Source organism: Erpetoichthys calabaricus, chromosome 3 (genome assembly GCF_900747795.2).
Source record: "Erpetoichthys calabaricus chromosome 3, fErpCal1.3, whole genome shotgun sequence".
Classification (NCBI taxonomy): domain Eukaryota; kingdom Metazoa; phylum Chordata; class Cladistia; order Polypteriformes; family Polypteridae; genus Erpetoichthys; species Erpetoichthys calabaricus.
Window position 1 is genome coordinate 198536226 of NC_041396.2, and position 19332 is coordinate 198555557.

General features: G+C 39.1%; 1 protein-coding gene across 1 annotated transcript in view; it reads right to left on the reverse strand.

Annotated features, from left to right (window-relative positions):
- Nucleotides 1–19332, reverse strand: part of prep (prolyl endopeptidase) — a 345233-nt gene that overhangs the window by 191506 nt on the left and 134395 nt on the right. The window contains exon 8 of the mRNA XM_028797649.2: nt 4860–5051. Within this exon, the coding sequence (XP_028653482.1) occupies nt 4860–5051 (192 nt within the window). The remainder of the gene's footprint in view (nt 1–4859; nt 5052–19332) is intronic.

Below are 19332 nucleotides of genomic sequence, written 5' to 3' on the forward strand. Positions count from 1 at the left end.
GCAGACACGGGGAGAACATGCAAACTCCACGCAGGGAGGACCCGGGAAGCGAACCCAGGTCCCCAGATCCCCCAACTGCGAGGCAGCAGCGCTACCCACTGCGCCACCGTGCCGCCCTAGAACATGACCATTAAATTAAAAAAATACACAGTAGTAGATAAGCTATCAGGTCAAGTGCATTCATCTACAAATATCTTGCTTTTTATGTAAGCTGGTAAAAAAAACCTAACCAGCCAAAATAAACATACTGCTTCATGAGTTAGCAATAACAGTGAAATTCTACAAACAAGTTTGGTGATCTCTTGGCAGAAAATAATGTGCACAAGTACTCCTAAAATAAAGATGTAGGGTTTTCAAATTTAGCCATGTTCACTCCAAGAGTTTTAAAAATGAAGTCCACGGACCAACTTTTAGGCACTGATTCACTGTAACCCTAAATCAAATAAGCACGTTTGGAAATGGACTGATTTTCAGCAGCTACTGACTTTGTAAAAGACCTATTTTTTGATTGGTTAAAGTACACTTGCCTAAATTTTGTGGCTTAGCAGGCCAATTTACAATGAGCGGCTGAAGGCCACATATTGGAGTGTTGCCTATTATGGCACTGCCTGTACAATTCATGTGTTCTAGATATGTCAAACAAAGTTTAAACAAACTGCAAGCGAGGAAAATAACAAATATCCTGTGTGTCAATATTAAACCAGGTTTATTTAATAAAGGGTCAAAAAGTCTTAAAAACCAAATATTAGCTCAAGTGAAGAATAGAACAAAATCCTGGCAGATTTCACTGTTAAGCGATTTCAAACTCAGAACAACAATAGATGCCCACATGATATGTAAACTAGGCACATGTCCCCACTGTAATACAAAATTTCTAAAAATAGTAAAAAAAAAAAAAAAAAAAAATCCAAATGTACAAACTTAAAATGATCAAATACAAACTCAGAAGAGAAGCAACTGAGGTAAAGCATAACATTCCAACATTCTTATCAACAGGCACAGTAAACCCACTTAGATCAACTCTGTCCCTAAACGAACATCATATAATAAAATAATAGATAAAAGAAGGAAAAACAATAACAACTGTAAAGGGGTCAATTTTCACAATTTAGAGGAAAGCATAAGGAGGATATCATTTAAATCCCGATGACTCTTCAAGTATAAGATCACGCATGGGCTTGACCAAGTACTCTGATTTAAACCTCTTGAAAGAGGGGATTTTGTTTAATAATATTGATGTCAGTGTCAAGCTGGCAAGTACAAATAACAGCCCTCGATTAACATGAGGCAGCTCGTCAGGCATGGCCCTAGTCAAAGCCCCAGTTAACCCTTACTGTGTCCTTCAGTTTCTAGACATGATTTTCCTTTTGATTGTCAGTCTCAAGCTTCACCGCTCACTCCTGTATGTAAGCTAACTATCAAAGCCACATAAATCTTGGGAGACCCGTCTCTTTCTTGTGCAAAAGTGCTAAACAATCACAAGTGCAGAGCTATTTGATAAACTCAGTTTATTACAGATACATTATAATGACAGCTGCAGGACCTGACTTAGTACTTTAAAGAAGCTTTTATTCGTGGCAACAACAAAAAATACAACATGCAGCATTTTTAGCAGATGACTTGCAGGCCAAATGAAATATCACAGATTCCATCATAAGTTTTAATCTCTGCTTGGCAGGTATATGTGGGATTTGTAAATTCTCTATATGTTCACTTGGGCTTTCTCAATATTGAAGTTTCCCCCTAAATCTCCAAAGACACAAAGGCTCAGTTAATTAGCAACTCTAAATTGTGTGAGTGACTGGAGGCCAATCTAATATCAATGTTAGTTCCTGCTTTATTCACTGTGGTGCTCTAGTGCTTGTCTGGTGTTGAATCAGCCGAAGCGGACAAATGTCACTCCGCTTTACAGATTACTGCATTGCTCCCTGTAGCAGCATGTATTGAGGTGAAAATTTTGCTGCTTGCTTACATAGTAGTCAACAGGTCAGCACCTATGCAGTATATACAGAGAAACCTATAAGGTCTTATGCTCCTTCTCAAACCACTCAGGCCTGTTGAGGTCACCTCTGTGTGTCATCAAATCTCAATCCAGTCTCATTTCATGTGTAGCTCCAAGCTGGTGGAATGAGATGCCCACCTCTTGTGAATTTCCCATTGGGATTAATAAAGTATCTATCTATCTATCTATCTATCTATCTATCTATCTATCTATCTATCTATCTATCTATCTATCTATCTATCTATCTATCTATCTATCTATCTATCTATCTATCTATCTATCTATCTATCTATCTATTCAAACTTCTAAAACCCTCAATGTGTTTAAGAAGTGTTTAAAGACTCTCTAGTTTGGTGAATTTCTGTCATACTGATATTAGCTGTTATGTTGTTACAACCCAAGAATTGAAACTTTTGTTGTTTTTTTGTTTGTTTTTTTTTTTTCCAATTTGTAACCTGTCCTGTAGTGGTAAGGTTTTGTCCCATGTTAGCCATTGTGGATGCAATGAGAAGTCAAGCAAAATGACACCTTGTATTGGCTAACTAAAAAGATTACAATATGTAAGCTTTCGAGGAAACTCGGGCTCCTTCTTCAGGCAGGTTATAATCATTACAAACTGCGTGAAGAAGGGGCCTGAGTTGCCTCGAAAGCTTGCATATTGTAATCTTTTGAGTTAACTTATTCCATAAAACTCTTTTCCGACTGATGTTTACTTGATTATGTTGACCTCTTTTGTAAGTCGCTTTGGATAAAAGCATCTGCTAAATAATTAAATTTAAAGGGAAGTAGAATTTACCATAGTTCTCTGCTGACCTGCTGTGAAAAAACAGGGTGTAATTCAGGTGTCTTAAACAATGTTACTGTTGAGCCAGAATAGCAGCAGGTTTTAGAATCTTGAACTCTTAGGGTCACAAGGTTTTTCTAATTGTGTTAAATAAGCACATATTGTTCTAAGAGATGCAGATGTGTTGGACTTATCCTTGAAGGGTTGCAATATTACCAATATAACAAAAGTTTTATACTGACTTTGTTCCATTTGGTTACAGTATGCAGACACTTCTCTAGGAAGCAACCTCTAAGCATAAGTCTCAGCACCATCCAATATTATCCATTATTCATGTTTAGATCATCTTGCTCTTGCATAGTCATACAAACAATAGCTTTGCCTAAACAAAGAATTGTTAGTATATCCATGATTACAATGCAAGGATAACATCTTGCTTGGTATGCTCCGGAGACTTCTTTGTTAAATAAATTTCTTATATACTTGTTAGAAGTCCAGAGAGCCTTTGTATTTTATCGCTGAAGTGAACCGGAATCAAGAAGAGGAATCTGGGATCAGGATTGTTTTCCCTAAAACTAACTGCTGGCAATGGAACATACTTTTGTTCCTATGATTTTAACCAACTTGTTTTGATTCTGAAACTTAAACTTAATTTTCCTTAACTAATTGGATGAAGGCAGCACAGTGGAGAAATGGTAGCGCTGCTGCCTCGCAGGAAGGAGACCTGGGTTCGCTTCCCGGATCCTCCCTGCGTGGAGTTTGCATGTTCTCCCCGTATTTGCGTGGGTTTCCTCCCACAGTCCAAAGACATGCAGGTTAGGTGCATTGGCAATTCGAAATTGTCCCTAGTGTGTGCATGTGTGTGTGTGCCCTGTGGTGGGCTGGCGACCTGCCCGGGATTTGTTCCTGCCTTGCACCCTGTGCTGGCTGGGATTGGCTCCAACAGACCCCGTGACCCTGTGTTAGGATATTGCGGGTTGGATGATGGATGGATAATTTGATGAGGGGATCATGTTCTTAAGGGGAAAAGCAGCAAGTTTATGATGTGTCAGTGTCAAAGTATTGAGAAGCCAAATAATTCAATAACATTAGGGTATAAGATATGAGGCGAGTCTTGTGGAAAAAAAATAATTCTGTTGCAAGAATATCTAATTATTTAAATATGGCTTATTTTTCCATGTACCCTACACCTGTTTGCTATTTTATACTGCATGGATTTATAAATGAATACATAATTATCTATAATGTTTTTTCAAATACATTTGGGTAAACATGACTGAGCAATCGGACCATGTACTGTAGTGAGAGCATTAATGCGGGTAAATAAACCAAAAAAGTACAGGATTAATGTTTGCGTCTCCCACATAAAAGCTGCTAACATTATCAAGCAAAGAAACTCTGGATTACTTATGTTTATGCCCCCAGCTAGAAAGGCCATCCCTGTAGACTAAACTAAGGATGTCATTCTGATTTCCTCTTACCACCTTCATGAAATTAATGCAAATCAAAAGATATTTCCTGACTTGTAAATCTCAAGATGAAAATAAGCAAACCCAAGAAAAATCAATTTTCCTTCCTGAAATCTCATCATAATAATTAACTGGATAATAAAAACCTTCCCTAAATAGTACTTTGACCATGTTCTCAAAACAAAATTTCACCAGTCAGTCACACTTTCTATTGGACATTTAAATTATAAGCGACCACACATTAATAGATGGCAGATGATCACAGAATTTAAACATTTGGTTCCACTTTCCTGACTTTTGATAGCTTTGCTCCAATTCACTTTAAAATGTGCAGATGAGGCAATATACTATTTATTCAATAGTTCATTTTTAACAGAGACAGAAAAATTCTTCACCACTAAACTGTCTCAAAGCATTTTACTTGTTTAGTTTGGCAGTAAGTGTTAAAAATAAAAGTTAACTATCAACTAATAATTTAATGAATTTGTTAGCAATTTTAAGAAATAACATGTAATGTTTTGATGTGAACTTTATAATTTCCTTTAATTTGCTTATTTATGTATCAGTTCAGCAAACTATAAGAAAGTATGTGCAGAAGTCTTACCAATAACATCCTTCTCATGCTCTGGCACAAGTTCTTTCCATTTCGAAGGTTCTGGCTCTTCAAAGTCAATGTTAATCAAATAGTAACGAGGTGTATCTAAATTAGTCTTAAAAGTGAAGACTGTATCCTCATTGGTGATATATTCATATTCAGCATCAAAGTTGTCAATCAGCTTCACCCAAGGTAATATTCCTGTAAACAAAAGAGAATATTAATTAATAAATAATATCTAAAATATTGTCAGTTAAAAAATATATATTATCCTCCTGTAATATTAAGAGATTAAACTGATTTTTTTGCAAAAGCAAAGTATGACATATGCTGAAGGGCACTGAACAAATATGCATACTGATTACATTCATATTTTAACAGGAATATATTGAATGCATTTAATAAATGTCTCAAGGACTTTTATAGCATGGAATTGCATTAAGTACAATTTTTTTGTCAAAAAGAAACATTCATTCAGAGGGATCCTAATCTTAGAACATTTGGAAATAATGGACTATTTTAAAAATCAAATATGTTTAATTAATTTTTTTTTTCATGAAAATATGAATGGAGGGCTAAGCAATCACAGGTTGTCAGTACTGAAAACCAAAATAAACAGTGGGGTTATATCATAAACTGCAACCCTGCAATTTCAATCCTTGCCTCCAGCGGAATGTGTGACCCTCAGCAGCCCTTTTAACTGCTCGTGCTCCAATCAGTGAGAAAAAAATAAATAATATAAGCAGTTAGTATATATGCTGATTTTGTATGTCACATTGAGAAATGGCATTAGTCAAACATTAACTGATTAAAAATACAAGAAAGTTTGAATTAAGAAGGGCTGTAACAACAAGCCAGCCACAAACACATGCTATGATAGCTTCTGTAAGTACAAATTGCATTATCAGAAATAAAGTATGGTCAGCATTTTTTTTCTTTTAAATTTATAAGTGTTAAAATTCACAATGGGGATGGAGGCACAGTGGTTAGTACTGCTGCCTCAAAACACCAGTGTGTTCTGCTTGACTGTTGGCCTGGTCATGGTATTTGTGGAGTTAGCACAACATCTCCAGAGATTATTAGGTTTTCCTTGGTCCCCCTGGTTTCCCCCAAACCTTCGTAAATATTTGCATTTTAAGATAATTGCAAGCTTCAAATTGCCATGATGTAAGTCGGTGTGCTTTGCAATAAAGTACACTTGGATCCAAGTTTGAGTCCTGGCTTGTGACAGGTAATTGTGGTTGATAAACAACTAGGTGTGTGACAATACAAAATTTAACAATATGATAAATGCCATGATTCTATGTTTATATTACAATGTGTTATTCACACATTTCTGCCTATTACTGTTGCAATTAAAAAAGGAAATCACTCTAATGCAGGCGTGTCAAACTCCAGGCCTGGAGTGCCACAGTGGCTGCAGGTTTTCTTTCAAACCCTTTTCCTAATCAGTAATCAATGGTAATTAACTCCTTTTCCCTTCATTTTAATAGTCTTGTTTTTAAGGATTCAGACCTCTAAATTGATTCCTTTCTTCATTAAATGGCAGCCAAACAGAAATGAGATGTGAAACGAGCCAACAGATGACCAGCTAAACTGGGATTTCAAACGCCAACCAATTTCACTCCAACCAGTCTCTTAATGAGAAGCTGATTTTTGCTGTTAATTAAACTCGTTATTAAATTCTATGGCTTGTTGCTGCTCTCATTGTGCCATAGCACAGGGGTAGGCAACGTCGGTCCTGGAGTGCCACAGTATGTGCAGGTTTTTGTTCCAACCCAGTTCCTTAACGAGAACTCAATTATTGCTGATGAAGCACATATTGCTTAAGTGACATTTTAATGCTTCATTTTAGTGGTCTCGCTTGTTAAGGTTCTCCAACCTTAATTGCTTATTTCAATCTTAAACTGCTGCATTCAGTGTTTTAATTGCTCCTTATTAGCAATAAGATGTAAAACAGGGGTAGGCAATGTCGGTCCTGGTGAGCCGCAGTGGCTACAGGTTTTCATTCAACCCAATTGCTTAATTAGAAACCAATCATTGCCAATCTCAGACCTTATTTAATTTTATGGCTTGTTAGTCTGTGCAATGTAAGGCTTTTATATCGTAGATTTTTTTCCTTTCCAAGGATATCATCCAAATGATTTGAAGCCTAAAACAGATCATTTTCAGTCTGTCACATTTTTCTATTAAGTGTTTTATTAAATCAAACCGTGCATGATGAACACACACAGATGTAATTGGAAAAAAGCTAGCTGGAGAACTGCTGGCTGCTTTGTCTTTTACATCTTATTGCTAATAAGGAGCAATTAAAACACTGAATGCAGCAGTTTAAGATTGAAATAAGCAATTAAGGTTGGAGAACCTTAACAAGCGAGACCACTAAAATGAAGCATTAAAATGTCACTTAAGCAATATGTGCTTCATCAGCAATAATTGAGTTCTTGTTAAGGAACTGGGTTGGAACAAAAACCTGCACATACTGTGGCACTCCAGGACCGACGTTGCCTACCCCTGCCATAGCAGACATTTCCAAAATTGTTGTTTTTCTGTTTTTTCTAAGAACACCGTCAAAATGTTTTAGTGACCTGAGAGATCATCCTTAATGAGACCTTTCTTTATTTTCAGATATTGTGTGATGAGCACGGGTGAGCTGGTCGTGTGGCGGCTTGTTTTGTGTCTCACTATTATTTAGCTGCTATTTAAGGAAAAAGAAACAACAAAGTGGCCTGAGTCAAGTTAATTAAAATTAAGGCAAAAGAAGTTAATTAGCAGCAAAAACTGGTCATTAATGAAGAAGATGGTTAGAATGAAAACCTGCAGCCACTGCGGCCCTCCAGGACTGGAGTTCGGCACCTGTGCTATAATGCTAAAGAGGAGAAGTATTTAACCATGACTTGTGTTGTTCTAATCCAGGTTTGCCTGCACTTTGTAAAAACAAAATAATTAATAGTGATAATGCACAAAATATGAAGAGGCAATATACAGTTAGGTCATAAATATTTGGACAGAGATAACTTTTTTCTAGTTTTGGTTCTGTACATTGCCACAATGAATTTTAAATGAAACAACTCAGATGCAGTTGAAATGCAGACTTTCAGCTTTAATTCAGTGGGGTGAACAAAACGATTGCATAAAAATGTGAGGCAACTAAAGCATTTTTTTAACACAATCCCTTCATTTCAGGGGCTCAAAAGTAATTGGACAATTGACTCAAAGGCTATTTCATGAGCAGGTGTGGGCAAGTCCATCGTTATGTCATTTTCAATTAAGCAGATAAAAGGCTTGGAGTTGATTTGAGGTGTGGTGCTTGCATGTTGAAGATTTTGCTGTGAACAGACAACATGCGATCAAAGGAGCTCTCCATGCAGGTGAAAGAAGCCATCCTTAAGCTGCGAAAACAGAAAAAACCCATCCGAGAAATTGCTACAATATTACAAGTGGCAAAATCTACAGTTTGGTACATCCTGAGAAAGAAAGCAAGCACTGGTGAACTCAGCAATGCAAAAAGACCTGGACGTCCACAGAAGACAACAGTGGTGGATGATCGCAGAATCATTTCCATGGTGTAGAGAAACTCCTTCACAACAGCCAACCAAGTGAACAACACTGTCCAGGGGGTAGGCGTATTGATATCCAAGTCTACCATAAAGAGAAGACTGCATGAAAGTAAATACAGAGGGTGCACTGCAAGGTGCAAGCCACTCATAAGCCTCAAGAATAGAAAGGCTAGATTGGAATTTGCTAAAGAACATCTAAAAAAGCCAACACAGTTCTGGAAAAACATTCTTTGGACAGATGAAACCAAGATCAACCTCTACCAGAATGATGGCAAGAAAACAGTATGGAGAAGGCATGGAACAGCTCATTATCCAAAGCATACCACATCATCTATAAAACATGGTGAAGGCAGTGTGATAGCATGGGCATGCATGGCTGCCAGTGGCACTGGGACACTAGTGTTTATTGATGATGTGACACAGGATAGAATCAGCCAAATGAATTCTGAGGTGTTCAGAGACATACTGTTTGCTCAAATCCAGCTAAATGCAGTCAAATTGATTGGACGGCGTTTCATGATGCAGATGGACAATGACCCAAAACATAGAGCCAAAGCAACCCAGGAGTTTATTAAAGCAAAGAAGTGGAAAATTCTTGAATGGCCAAGTCAGTCACCTGATCTTAGCCCAATTGAGCATGCATTTCACTTGTTGAAGACTAAACTTCAGACAGAAAGGCCCACAAACAAACAGCAACTGAAAGCCGCTGCAGTAAAGGCCTGGCAGAGCATTAAAAAGGAGGAAACCCAGCATCTGGTAATGTCCATGAGTTCAAGACTTTAGGCTGTCATTGCCAGCAAAGGGTGTTCAACCAAGTATTAGAAATGAACATTTTATTTCCAGTTATTTAATTTGTCTAATTACTTTTGAGCCCCTGAAATGAAGGGATTGTGTTAAAAAAATGCTTTAGTTGCCTCACATTTTTATGCAGTCATTTTGTTCACCCCACTGAATTAAAGCTGAAAGTCTGCACTTCAACTGCATCTGAGTTGTTTCATTTACAATTCATTGTGGTAATGTACAGAACCAAAATTAGAAAAAAGTTGTCTCTGTCCAAATATTTATGGACCTAACTGTAGGTACATCTACAAAAAAGCTAAAAATGTTAAAAGAGTAGTGGCACTCAAATACAGGAAAAAGTACTGTATATAGCTATGTTTTTCTTTTAATGTAATAAATTATTGGTTGGTAACCTCACTATCAAATGTCCCTAGCAAACACTAGAAATATCTTGTGGCAGATGGCCGGGTGTGGTCATTAGCCGCCTGCCTATTTAAGGGGCCGCCTCCCTGCAATCAAGGCTGAAGTCGGGTGAGGAGGTAGACGAGGTCGGAGAGGAGGTGGCGAGGAGAGGCCTGACGTGTGTGTGAAAGAGAGAGAGAGCGAGAGAGACGGCTGGGGAAGAAGCCGGAACAAAGAGAGGTGGCCTAAAGAAGAGCCTAGACTTTGGGAGACTGTGGGGGTTTGTTGGTGTGGTGGTGCACGTAAGACTTTGTATATAATAGAGACTGTAAATAAACGTGTGGTGATGGCTGAAAACGTGTCTGCCTGTGTGTGTCCGGGCCGTACTATTTCACAGTGGCGTAGTCGGCAGGATGCTCCACTTGGGTCAAGGTGGGGACCTGTATTGGAAAAATTGTCTGTGAAAGACCCGGCACAATAGGGGAGCTCACCCACGTGCCACAGGGGCGGCGTGCACCCAACCCCGCAGCTACAGAGTGTGTGGCGGACCATTAGCGGTCCGCCGTTGGGAGTTTGTGTTTCAGGGGCGGTTCAAGAACGCGGCGGCAGCAAAGAGAGCTGCCGGGAAGGAGAAGCTGCACTTACAACAGCCGCAGCAGCCGCGGAGCTGGCCAGAGTCTCGTCCCCATGTGTGGAAGGAGGACGAGATGGCCGTCGACCGGAAGTCCCTCCTTGCGACAGGCACGGGGTTGGATAACGTGTCCTGTGTGCCCGCCAGCGATTGGATGGAGTTGGGACCAGGGAATGTCCATCCCGTGCCAGCCAGAAACCCGAATGGGCCGGAGGAAAGTGCCCATAGGAAGCAGCCGGCGAGTGGCGCTGATCGACAGGTAAGCACACCGTTGACTGATTTTCTCTCCTTGGCAGCGATCCTGCAGCAGCTGGAGAAATGCCTTCTGCTGGTCGGATTGCCGCCACCCGAGCAATGTGCCCTCCGGGCGGAGACGCAAGGATCAGAAGGGATGGCGGGCGCACCAGCACAAGCGCCGCTGGCAAGAGAGGAACGGCGTGGCGCTCGAACTTCTGACCGGAGGAGCACAGCGGGGACGGTGAGTAGGACCACCCCCGTAAAGCTACGGACGCCGGCGGGGCAGGGACTGTCCTTTTCCTATAGGCAGACCCGAACCGCCGCGGCGTCCCAAAATAAGAGGAGGAGTCGGAGAAAGAAAGCTGGCTTCTCCGATATGGGAGGACGTGTTGCTGGGTGCACACGTCCCACGAAGGGCCGCCCTCTGCCGAGGCAGAGGGAGAAACCGCAGGCTGAGAGGCAGAAAATGAGTGTGCTCCAGTTGTCAGTTCCATGGCGGGGACCACGGAGATCTCGGATGGGGAGGCCAAGGAAAAGAGCATCGGGGTGCCGGGCGGAGCAGAGAGCGTTGGCCCAAACACAGAGGAAGCGCGCAGAGGCGCCACATCAGGGCAACGTCTCCGCCCCTTGTTTTTCCTTTTATTCTTTAGGACCGGGCCCTGGACTGAGTTGTATCGACCTGCTGCCGAGGAAAATCTGTCCTCGTGGGACGGGCTGCTGGCCCCGTGGGGTCTCAGCGTGCGGGGGGAGTATTGTGGCAGGTGGCCAGGTGTGGTCATCAGCCGCCTGCCTATTTAAGGGGCCGCCTCCCTGCAATCAAGGCTGGAGTCGGGTGAGGAGGTAGACAAGGTCGGAGAGGAGGCGGCGAGGAGAGGCCTGATGTGTGTGTGAAAGAAAGAGAGAGAGAGAGAGAGACGGCTGGGGAAGAAGCCGGGACAAAGAGAGGTGGCCTAAAGAAGAGCCTCGACTTTGGGAGACTGTGGGGGTTTGTTGGTGTGGTGGTGCACGTAAGACTTTGTATATAATAGAGACTGTAAATAAACGTGTGGTGATGGCTGAAAACGTGTCTGCCTGTGTGTGTCCGGGCCGTACTATTTCACAATCTGAAGATTACATATGGCTTTCCTAACGAATTGGTGCATTCAACACTGAAGAGTTTCACTTGCAGATTTGGTTTCTATCTCAATATTGGTGGTTTATTGAGTCCCTTCAATATCACTTTTCATTGTACAGTTTGCATGTTTACAATGGGGTAGGCCCTGTGATTTTGTACATTTCAACTATATTAACTCCACCACAAAAAAAAAACCAACATAAATTAACTTTAACAACACCACATTTTTCAGGATTGTTTTTGAAGCATATTATTGTATTTGCTATATTATTCTCATTTGTGTGTCTGAGGTATATTCTGTTCTAACATTTTGTTACCCAATAAAATTATTTCTACTTAAAAAAGATGATGAAGAAGAACAGTATGTCTGTAACCATTCATCTATTTTCAGAAGATCAGTATGAGGCAGAAAAAACACTTCTGGATGAAAAGGCATCATACACATGTAACACTACGCTTATCCCCAAGGTCAATTTAGAGTTAGTTTAGAGGTGATAAGGGGCTGAAGTACCCTGCAGTAAACTGACACAAACAACTTGTGTTTTATCCCTTACACACAGAGTGAACAAGCAGCATGTTAACCAGCTGAACTAATGAGAAGTCCTTTAGTTAAATCTATTGTTTGACCTTTTACTGCATATATTCAGTTAGTAACAAGTTCATTTCATTTGAGCACTTTATTTAAGTGTGTAATGCCATTCCAGTTTAAAGCTTAAATTTTTTTAATATGACCTATTAATAATCCTTTGTGATGAAAATTCCCATGTTCATTGAAGTATTTTGAGTACTTTAGTTCAATTTCATGAGATAATGCAGATCACTGACTCCTAGATTAGTTTATTATAGATCATGTAAGGAAGTTATCTACTATACCTCCTAAACGTATTTTGTGTGTGCCACCTATTATTACAGGATCCATTAATATTTTGCGTGAATGACAACTTTTTTAGCTTTCTGCTGCTTGAACCTGTATTTTGGAACCATGTCAGTGCTAGCATTGGTAGAGTTTGTTTGAAGAAAAAAAAAGTTTTAAACAATATGCCACACCGTAGCTCAAGAAAGAACCAGACACACTATCAGATACAATGAAGGCAACAATCCATGGATACATTCAGTTTAAAGGATGCACTGTCTGAAACACCTGGTAATATACTTCTTGGTTAATGGCTAGACTCCAGGAAACCTTTAGGTTTATGATTTGGAAAACAGAAGCAAGTCAGAACCATCAAACCTCTTTTCAGAACAGGGAAGGAGAGCAATGGTTGAGATGAGAATAGGCTTGTGCACAGGGCGAGAAGTCTCTGTATTACTTCACAGATTTAGTATACATTGGGGGTGTGGGGGGGGCGGGGATTTAGGGGGTCGGCTGGATGACAAACACTCCAGAAAATAGGGCACATTTATTTGTTTGGATTATACAAGTAGACACACAATAATAATAATACACTTTATTTATATAGCGCATTTCCCATGCTCAAGGCGCTTACACAGCATACACTAAGACTATCTGGCAAAGTTGAACTACTCTGCTAAAGCACAATTTTGACCTGAATGAAGAAAACCACACTTAATACAAATTGAAGACTGCATACGACACAGGTAAAATCCTGGAAACTACAGTGATGGCAAGATCAGTGACCAGGGCATTTGTCAAGATAAATAAATGAAACAATACACAAAACTATATAATAGAAAACCCCTGGAAACACACTGCTCTAGACTGCAAACACACGATATATTACAGGACAAGAAACTCAGCAATCTAATATATAAGATATCTTTAAAAGCTCATCAACCAACATGATATAACTCAAGTAAATCTACTATATATATATATATATATATATATATATATATATATATACACACATATATACATACATACAGTACATTCATACATAAATATACATATATACATAGATAGATAAATATACATACTAGGGGGCTTTGCCCCCTGCTTGCTTCGCTCACCAACCCCTGTTTTTGTTTTTAGGGATACACACATTTAAGATTTTTTTTTTCTCTGAATTGTTGCTATTTCATTACTTTCACTTTTATTTCTGAACTTCTGTAAAAAAAAATACTTGGAATCTTTCGAGTCCCAATGTGCTGAATCTTTTTAATGAGGTCAGTGAGACGTGTTTAATGACTCTGTACCATAATTCAGGATAGGTTTCTCTGTTTAGAATTTCAGCACAGACAAAAAGATCTACATCATCAGCAGTTAATAATTTTTTATGCAAAGTAACCAATAAATTGCATGTGAGGTAAACTCCTTTTTGAAATTCTCTTGACTTAAACTTCAAAGCCTTACAATATTTACGTACTTCTGACACCTATGTCCATATATTCGATCTCTATTCGCCTTTTCGTTATTTCTCCGAGTAATAATTTCTCTTTCTTTGCGTTAATGCGATGTTTACTTTGTTTGGTTTTGACAATGTACTTTTTTTCTGCTTTCATATTCTGTACACTTGCTCTGCATGTGTTTCGCGCCTACGTTTTTTTTTTTTTTTTAGTTTTTTGAATACCAGTTTTCATTATCTCTAACCTGCTCTACATGTGTTTGGCCCCCTTGTTTTTAACTTCTTTATGACGTTTTACTTTGTTTTCTACTCTGTCTTTTATTTCTGACCTTGCTTTGTCCTGCTTTTTTTTTTTTCAATGAACACCTGGTCCATGGTGATTATTTTCCCTTTTTCGAGTAATAATTTGTGTTTGTTTGCGCTACTGCGATCTTTACTTTCTTTTTTTTAAAAAAACTTTCTAATTTTCATCCTTTCATATTCTTTAACTTTCTCCACATGTGTACTGTGCCAACGTTTTTTTTTTTTTAGCCTTTCGAATTCCACGGTTTTCATAATCTCTAACCTGCTCTGCATGTGTATAGCGCCAACGTGAGGACTGGACGTGCTTTTTTTTCAATTCCACTTGTTCTGGGCTGATAATTACTTTCCTTATTTTCTGAATTTGCACCTAGATTATTCTTTATGTTTTTTGTCTCTCCAACGCTTTTGAGTCTCTTTTTTCCGTGCTGCTTTCTTCTTCGCTTATTCGTCTACGTTTCATCTATAACGTATTGTCCTTATACGGTTTATATGCGCTGAGAGCACTGGATTTGTGTGTGCTCAAAGCCAAAACACAACTGAGTGTGTTGATGCTCGTGCTCTTATTTGGTTGTATGTAAGGTGTGTATATTCGATCATTTTCCTTAATAAATGACCAAGTATAATATTTTTGTCTCATTTGTTTAACTGGTTTCTCTTTACTTTTAGGACTTGAGTGAAAATCTGATGATGTTTTAGGTCATATTTTGGCAGAAATATAGAAAATTCTAAAGGGTTCATAAACTTTCAAGCACAACTGTACATACATATATGGAAGCGAAGGTCTGTGATACGGTTTATATATTTGTAGTTGGAGATCCACAAAGGAAGAGAATGAATCACGTATCATACTTGTTTTTTGTAATGGTTGAAGTGAAACAAAATTACAGCTGGTACTGTGATTTGGAGGCTTCTTAAATAATTGCTGTGGGGTGCACACCGGCCCACGTCAAGCACTGGTCGTCTCCACATAAATGTATATCAGTCATGTCTTTGTTGGTAGAGATAAGATGACAACGGAGTCTGAAACTTAAACAATAACGTGAAGAAATTCTTACGAAGGAGTGAGGCTCAAAAGAGGAGAGAAGTAAGGATTGTACAGAAAAGAACAGGTAAAAAAATTATCTTGGAAACAACAGTATATATATACAGTAATCCCTCCTCCATCGCGGGGGTTGCGTTCCAGAGCCACCCGCGAAATAAGAAAATCCGCGAAGTAGAAACCATATGTTTATATGGTTATTTTTATATTGTCATGCTTGGGTCACAGATTTGCGCAGAAACACAGGAGGTTGTAAAGAGACAGGAACGTTATTCAAACACTGCAAACAAACATTTGTCTCTTTTTCAAAAGTTTAAACTGTGCTCCATGACAAGACAGAGATGACAGTTCCGTCTCACAATTAAAAGAATGCAAACATATCTTCCTCTTCAAAAGAGTGAGTGTCAGGAGCACAGGCTGTCAGAGAGATAGACAGAAAAGCAAACAAATCAATAGGGCTGCTTTTAAGTATGCGAAGCACCGCGGCACAAAGCTGTTGAAGGCGGCAGCTCACACCCCCTCCGTCAGGAGCAGACAGAGAGAGAGAGAGAGAGAGACATAGAGAGAGACCGAGTTTGTTTTTCAAGCACAAATCAATACGTGCCCTTCGAGCTTTTAAGTATGCGAAGCACTGTGTAGCATGTCGTTTCAGGAAGCAGCTGCACAAAAGATAGCAACTGAAGATAATCTTTCAGCATTTTTAGACGAGCGTCTGTATCGTCTAGGTGTGCGAACAGCCCCCCTGCTCAATCCCCCTACGTCAGGATCTGAGAAACTCAGCGCAAGAGAGACAGAGAAAAGTAAGTTGGGTAGCTTCTCAGCCATCTGCCTTGTATGAAATCAACTGGGCAAACCAACTGAGGAAGCATGTACCAGAAATTAAAAGACCCATTGTCCGCAGAAACCCGCGAAGCAGCGAAAAATCCGCGATATATATTTAAATATGCTTACATATAAAATCCGCGATGGAGTGAAGCCGCGAAAGGCGAAGCGCGATATAGCGAGGGATTACTGTAGTTGTTCACCTTCTCTCTCCGTGTCGGATATGTTAACTGAGCTGTGTTAGTATTTATAGTGATGCATTCACTACCTGATTGTGTTGGACACCAGGAAACCACTTTTCCTTTATTTCACCATCCCTCCCTGGCAACCTAACTTGAGCTTTATTGCTAAACTTCACTCAAGTTTGTTCCTTCTACTTCACAACCCACACCACATATCATCCCCTCCATTAGTTAAAGTGAAACCATCCAGGAGGTACTCTGTGTTGTTTACATCTTGTTACCCCCCTTTATGCATTATAAATTTATATAACATTTTAGTCTAGCGGTTCCCCTTGTTTATTTTAGTATATCGAGGAGTAGAGGGGGGAAGAGTTGGGGGCTTGAGATCGATGCGTGTTGACTTAGTATATGAAATCAAAAACCACTTCAAGCCTTGATCCTGTCTCTTTCTCCTGTGCAGAAAACCTTGATTTCTTTACTCCTTCCACCTTTATGCTAGTGTCACTGTTTTGCCAGAAGCCTTCATCCGCAACCACTACAGCCCCACAACTTTGTGTGATCACTTCTACATGCTGTGCCAACAAAAAAATGATGCAGTGCACTAGAATAGCACCCTCGCTACATTATTATTGACAAATATTGAGAAAAAAAAACGTGTCAGATAATTTTCTTTGTTCTAAAACATCAGCAAATTTCAATCAAATTCACCAAAGCATTTTTGATTTGAGGGTATTTCAGGTTTTTTCCCCCCCAACTCCTAAATATTGATATATCGAAATGTACCATCCTGCCAAATTTTAGCTTTTTATCTATATGTGAAATAGTATTTTTGTTGATTAGTAAGTGAGTGAGTTAACTTTGCATTTTAAATATATTGTCAGTGCCATAAAGGGAGGACTAGCATCCTGACTGGGTGCAAGTCCTTGCACAGTCCGGAGGATGTAACATAGGTCAATATGGATGCAGGCACAACTTAGCAGGGATGGTTTTCAATTCTTATCTCATTCAGGGTGAAAGGATAATGGATGGACTGGGGGAAAACACTGTATCCAGAACAGTTTAGTCCCCAGCAGGAGAGGTGGCAGGATTGGTCCCAGTTTGGACACTGTCAAGATTGCCTTGGTGCCACCAGAGGGCACTTTCAGGACTTAACTTTATTTTAACCTAGGATTATGTCTTTGGGAGTTGTGTCTGGAATATATAAAATATACAGTATACCAGAGACTTATAATATATAAATATACAGTACTTTAAACAAAAATCTTTGGTGTTTAAGTTTTATCTCATTAAGTAAATGAAAAACATTTTGGAACCAGCTGACTGAATGCAATTTGTTTTAAGGAAACACAACAGATATTAAATTCTATACACCATTGCTAAAATTTGATGCTACTCAACAGTGAATTCTTTTAATGCCAAGTATTTTTCAAACCATTCAACTTTTCTTTGTTTTCATAAAATAAATGTGATTGCTTACTCGTAGCTACACTGCATGAGAACAGTAGCTTCATGCTACACTCTGCAGGACACAAGAATTTAATTTCCCATTCAAGGAGATTAAAGTTTCACTTGACCTTGAGCTTTTGTGTCATTTAGGTTTTTCCCTTAAGTGTTGAAGTATTTAGAAAATATACAGTTTTTTTCCTGATACATTTTAGACTTGTACTCTGGGAAGACTGTAAATCTTCATGGAAAATACTTTTTGTTGTATTCTTCACTTTCTGACATTCAGCAAAACTAATACAGTATAACCAATTATGAAAAATTATCTATGGTATTCTTTCTTGCCTAACATTGCTGCTTTTATTCACAGTGCATAAAATGCTGTTTTCACGATTTTGTGTGTCTACAGTTCCTGTGATTTAAACAAGATTTTGCAGTTCCTCTGACATTAAAATACAAAGATATGAGAACTTGAGTTAGTGCAAGTTATTCAACCTGAAAATAACGAAGATCTTTTAATTAAACTCTGCCACTGTTAGTGCAAAATTATCCATCCATCCATCCATTTTCCAACCCGCTGAATCCGAACACAGGGTCACGGGGGGTCTGCTGGAGCCAATCCCAGCCAACACAGGGCACAAGGCAGGGAACCAATCCCGGGCAGGGTGCCAACCCACCGCAGGTGCAAAATTATCTCTGACCCAAAACATTCATGGCTGATCTTGATGGATTAAGATTTCTCAGACAGACCTGTAGTGAATTTTTAATGGGTAATAAAGTGTTTGTAAAGAGCGATTGCAACTACAGTGGACTGATTTTGTTGAAATTTGGCATACTTACACTTTAAGGTAATTTGTCAGGGCAGGTCAGTTTTCATTTAAATACAGTATGTTGAATACATCACAGGGTACACAATTTTTGAAATTTCAATATCTCCCATTGAAAAGCATTGGTGAATTCAAAAACAGAAAACATTCTGTGCAACTTAAATTACAGATTAGTTTAATGTTTTAAATTTACCATAATAGAGGTTATATTGTGTATATTTTACTGTTTTAGTTATCCAAGAGCTGCCAGGAAAAAAAGGAAATAACACTTAACTAGTGGTGAATGTAAGGGGAAAGCAGTTATGCAAGTGTCACTTTATAAGCATAGAGTAAACAAAAATGCGCAGCATTTATGTTACACTAAAGACAACATTGTACATTATACTGATTTAATATTCTCTGACACTGTAATTTATCAGCAAAGCTCCAGGCTATTTTCCATCATAGTCTGAAGCCAGCAAAAAAATTTACATTGAGACTGCAACAGAGATTTCAACTCTCCATCAGATGATTCTTTTAAAATGTTATGTTCAAGAAATTAGAATTAAAATTACAATAGGAAATCATTCAATGGCATTTATTCATTACTCAATCTGCAATCTTTCAAAGCTATTTAGGTATCACAATATCTTGAAACGTACTATACCAGACAGAAGCATTTGCTAGTCACATGGGGCCAAGTACCTGGAGTCTTAACCTTTAGAGATGATAAGGAGCCACATGACTGACATTGAACTCTCTAGAAGTATCCTGTCTGTTCCACAGCTTTCCAGGGAGGGATGTCCCAGGGCTAGGCATGCTGTAGCACAGGTTATTTTAACAGGAGCTCCATTGGC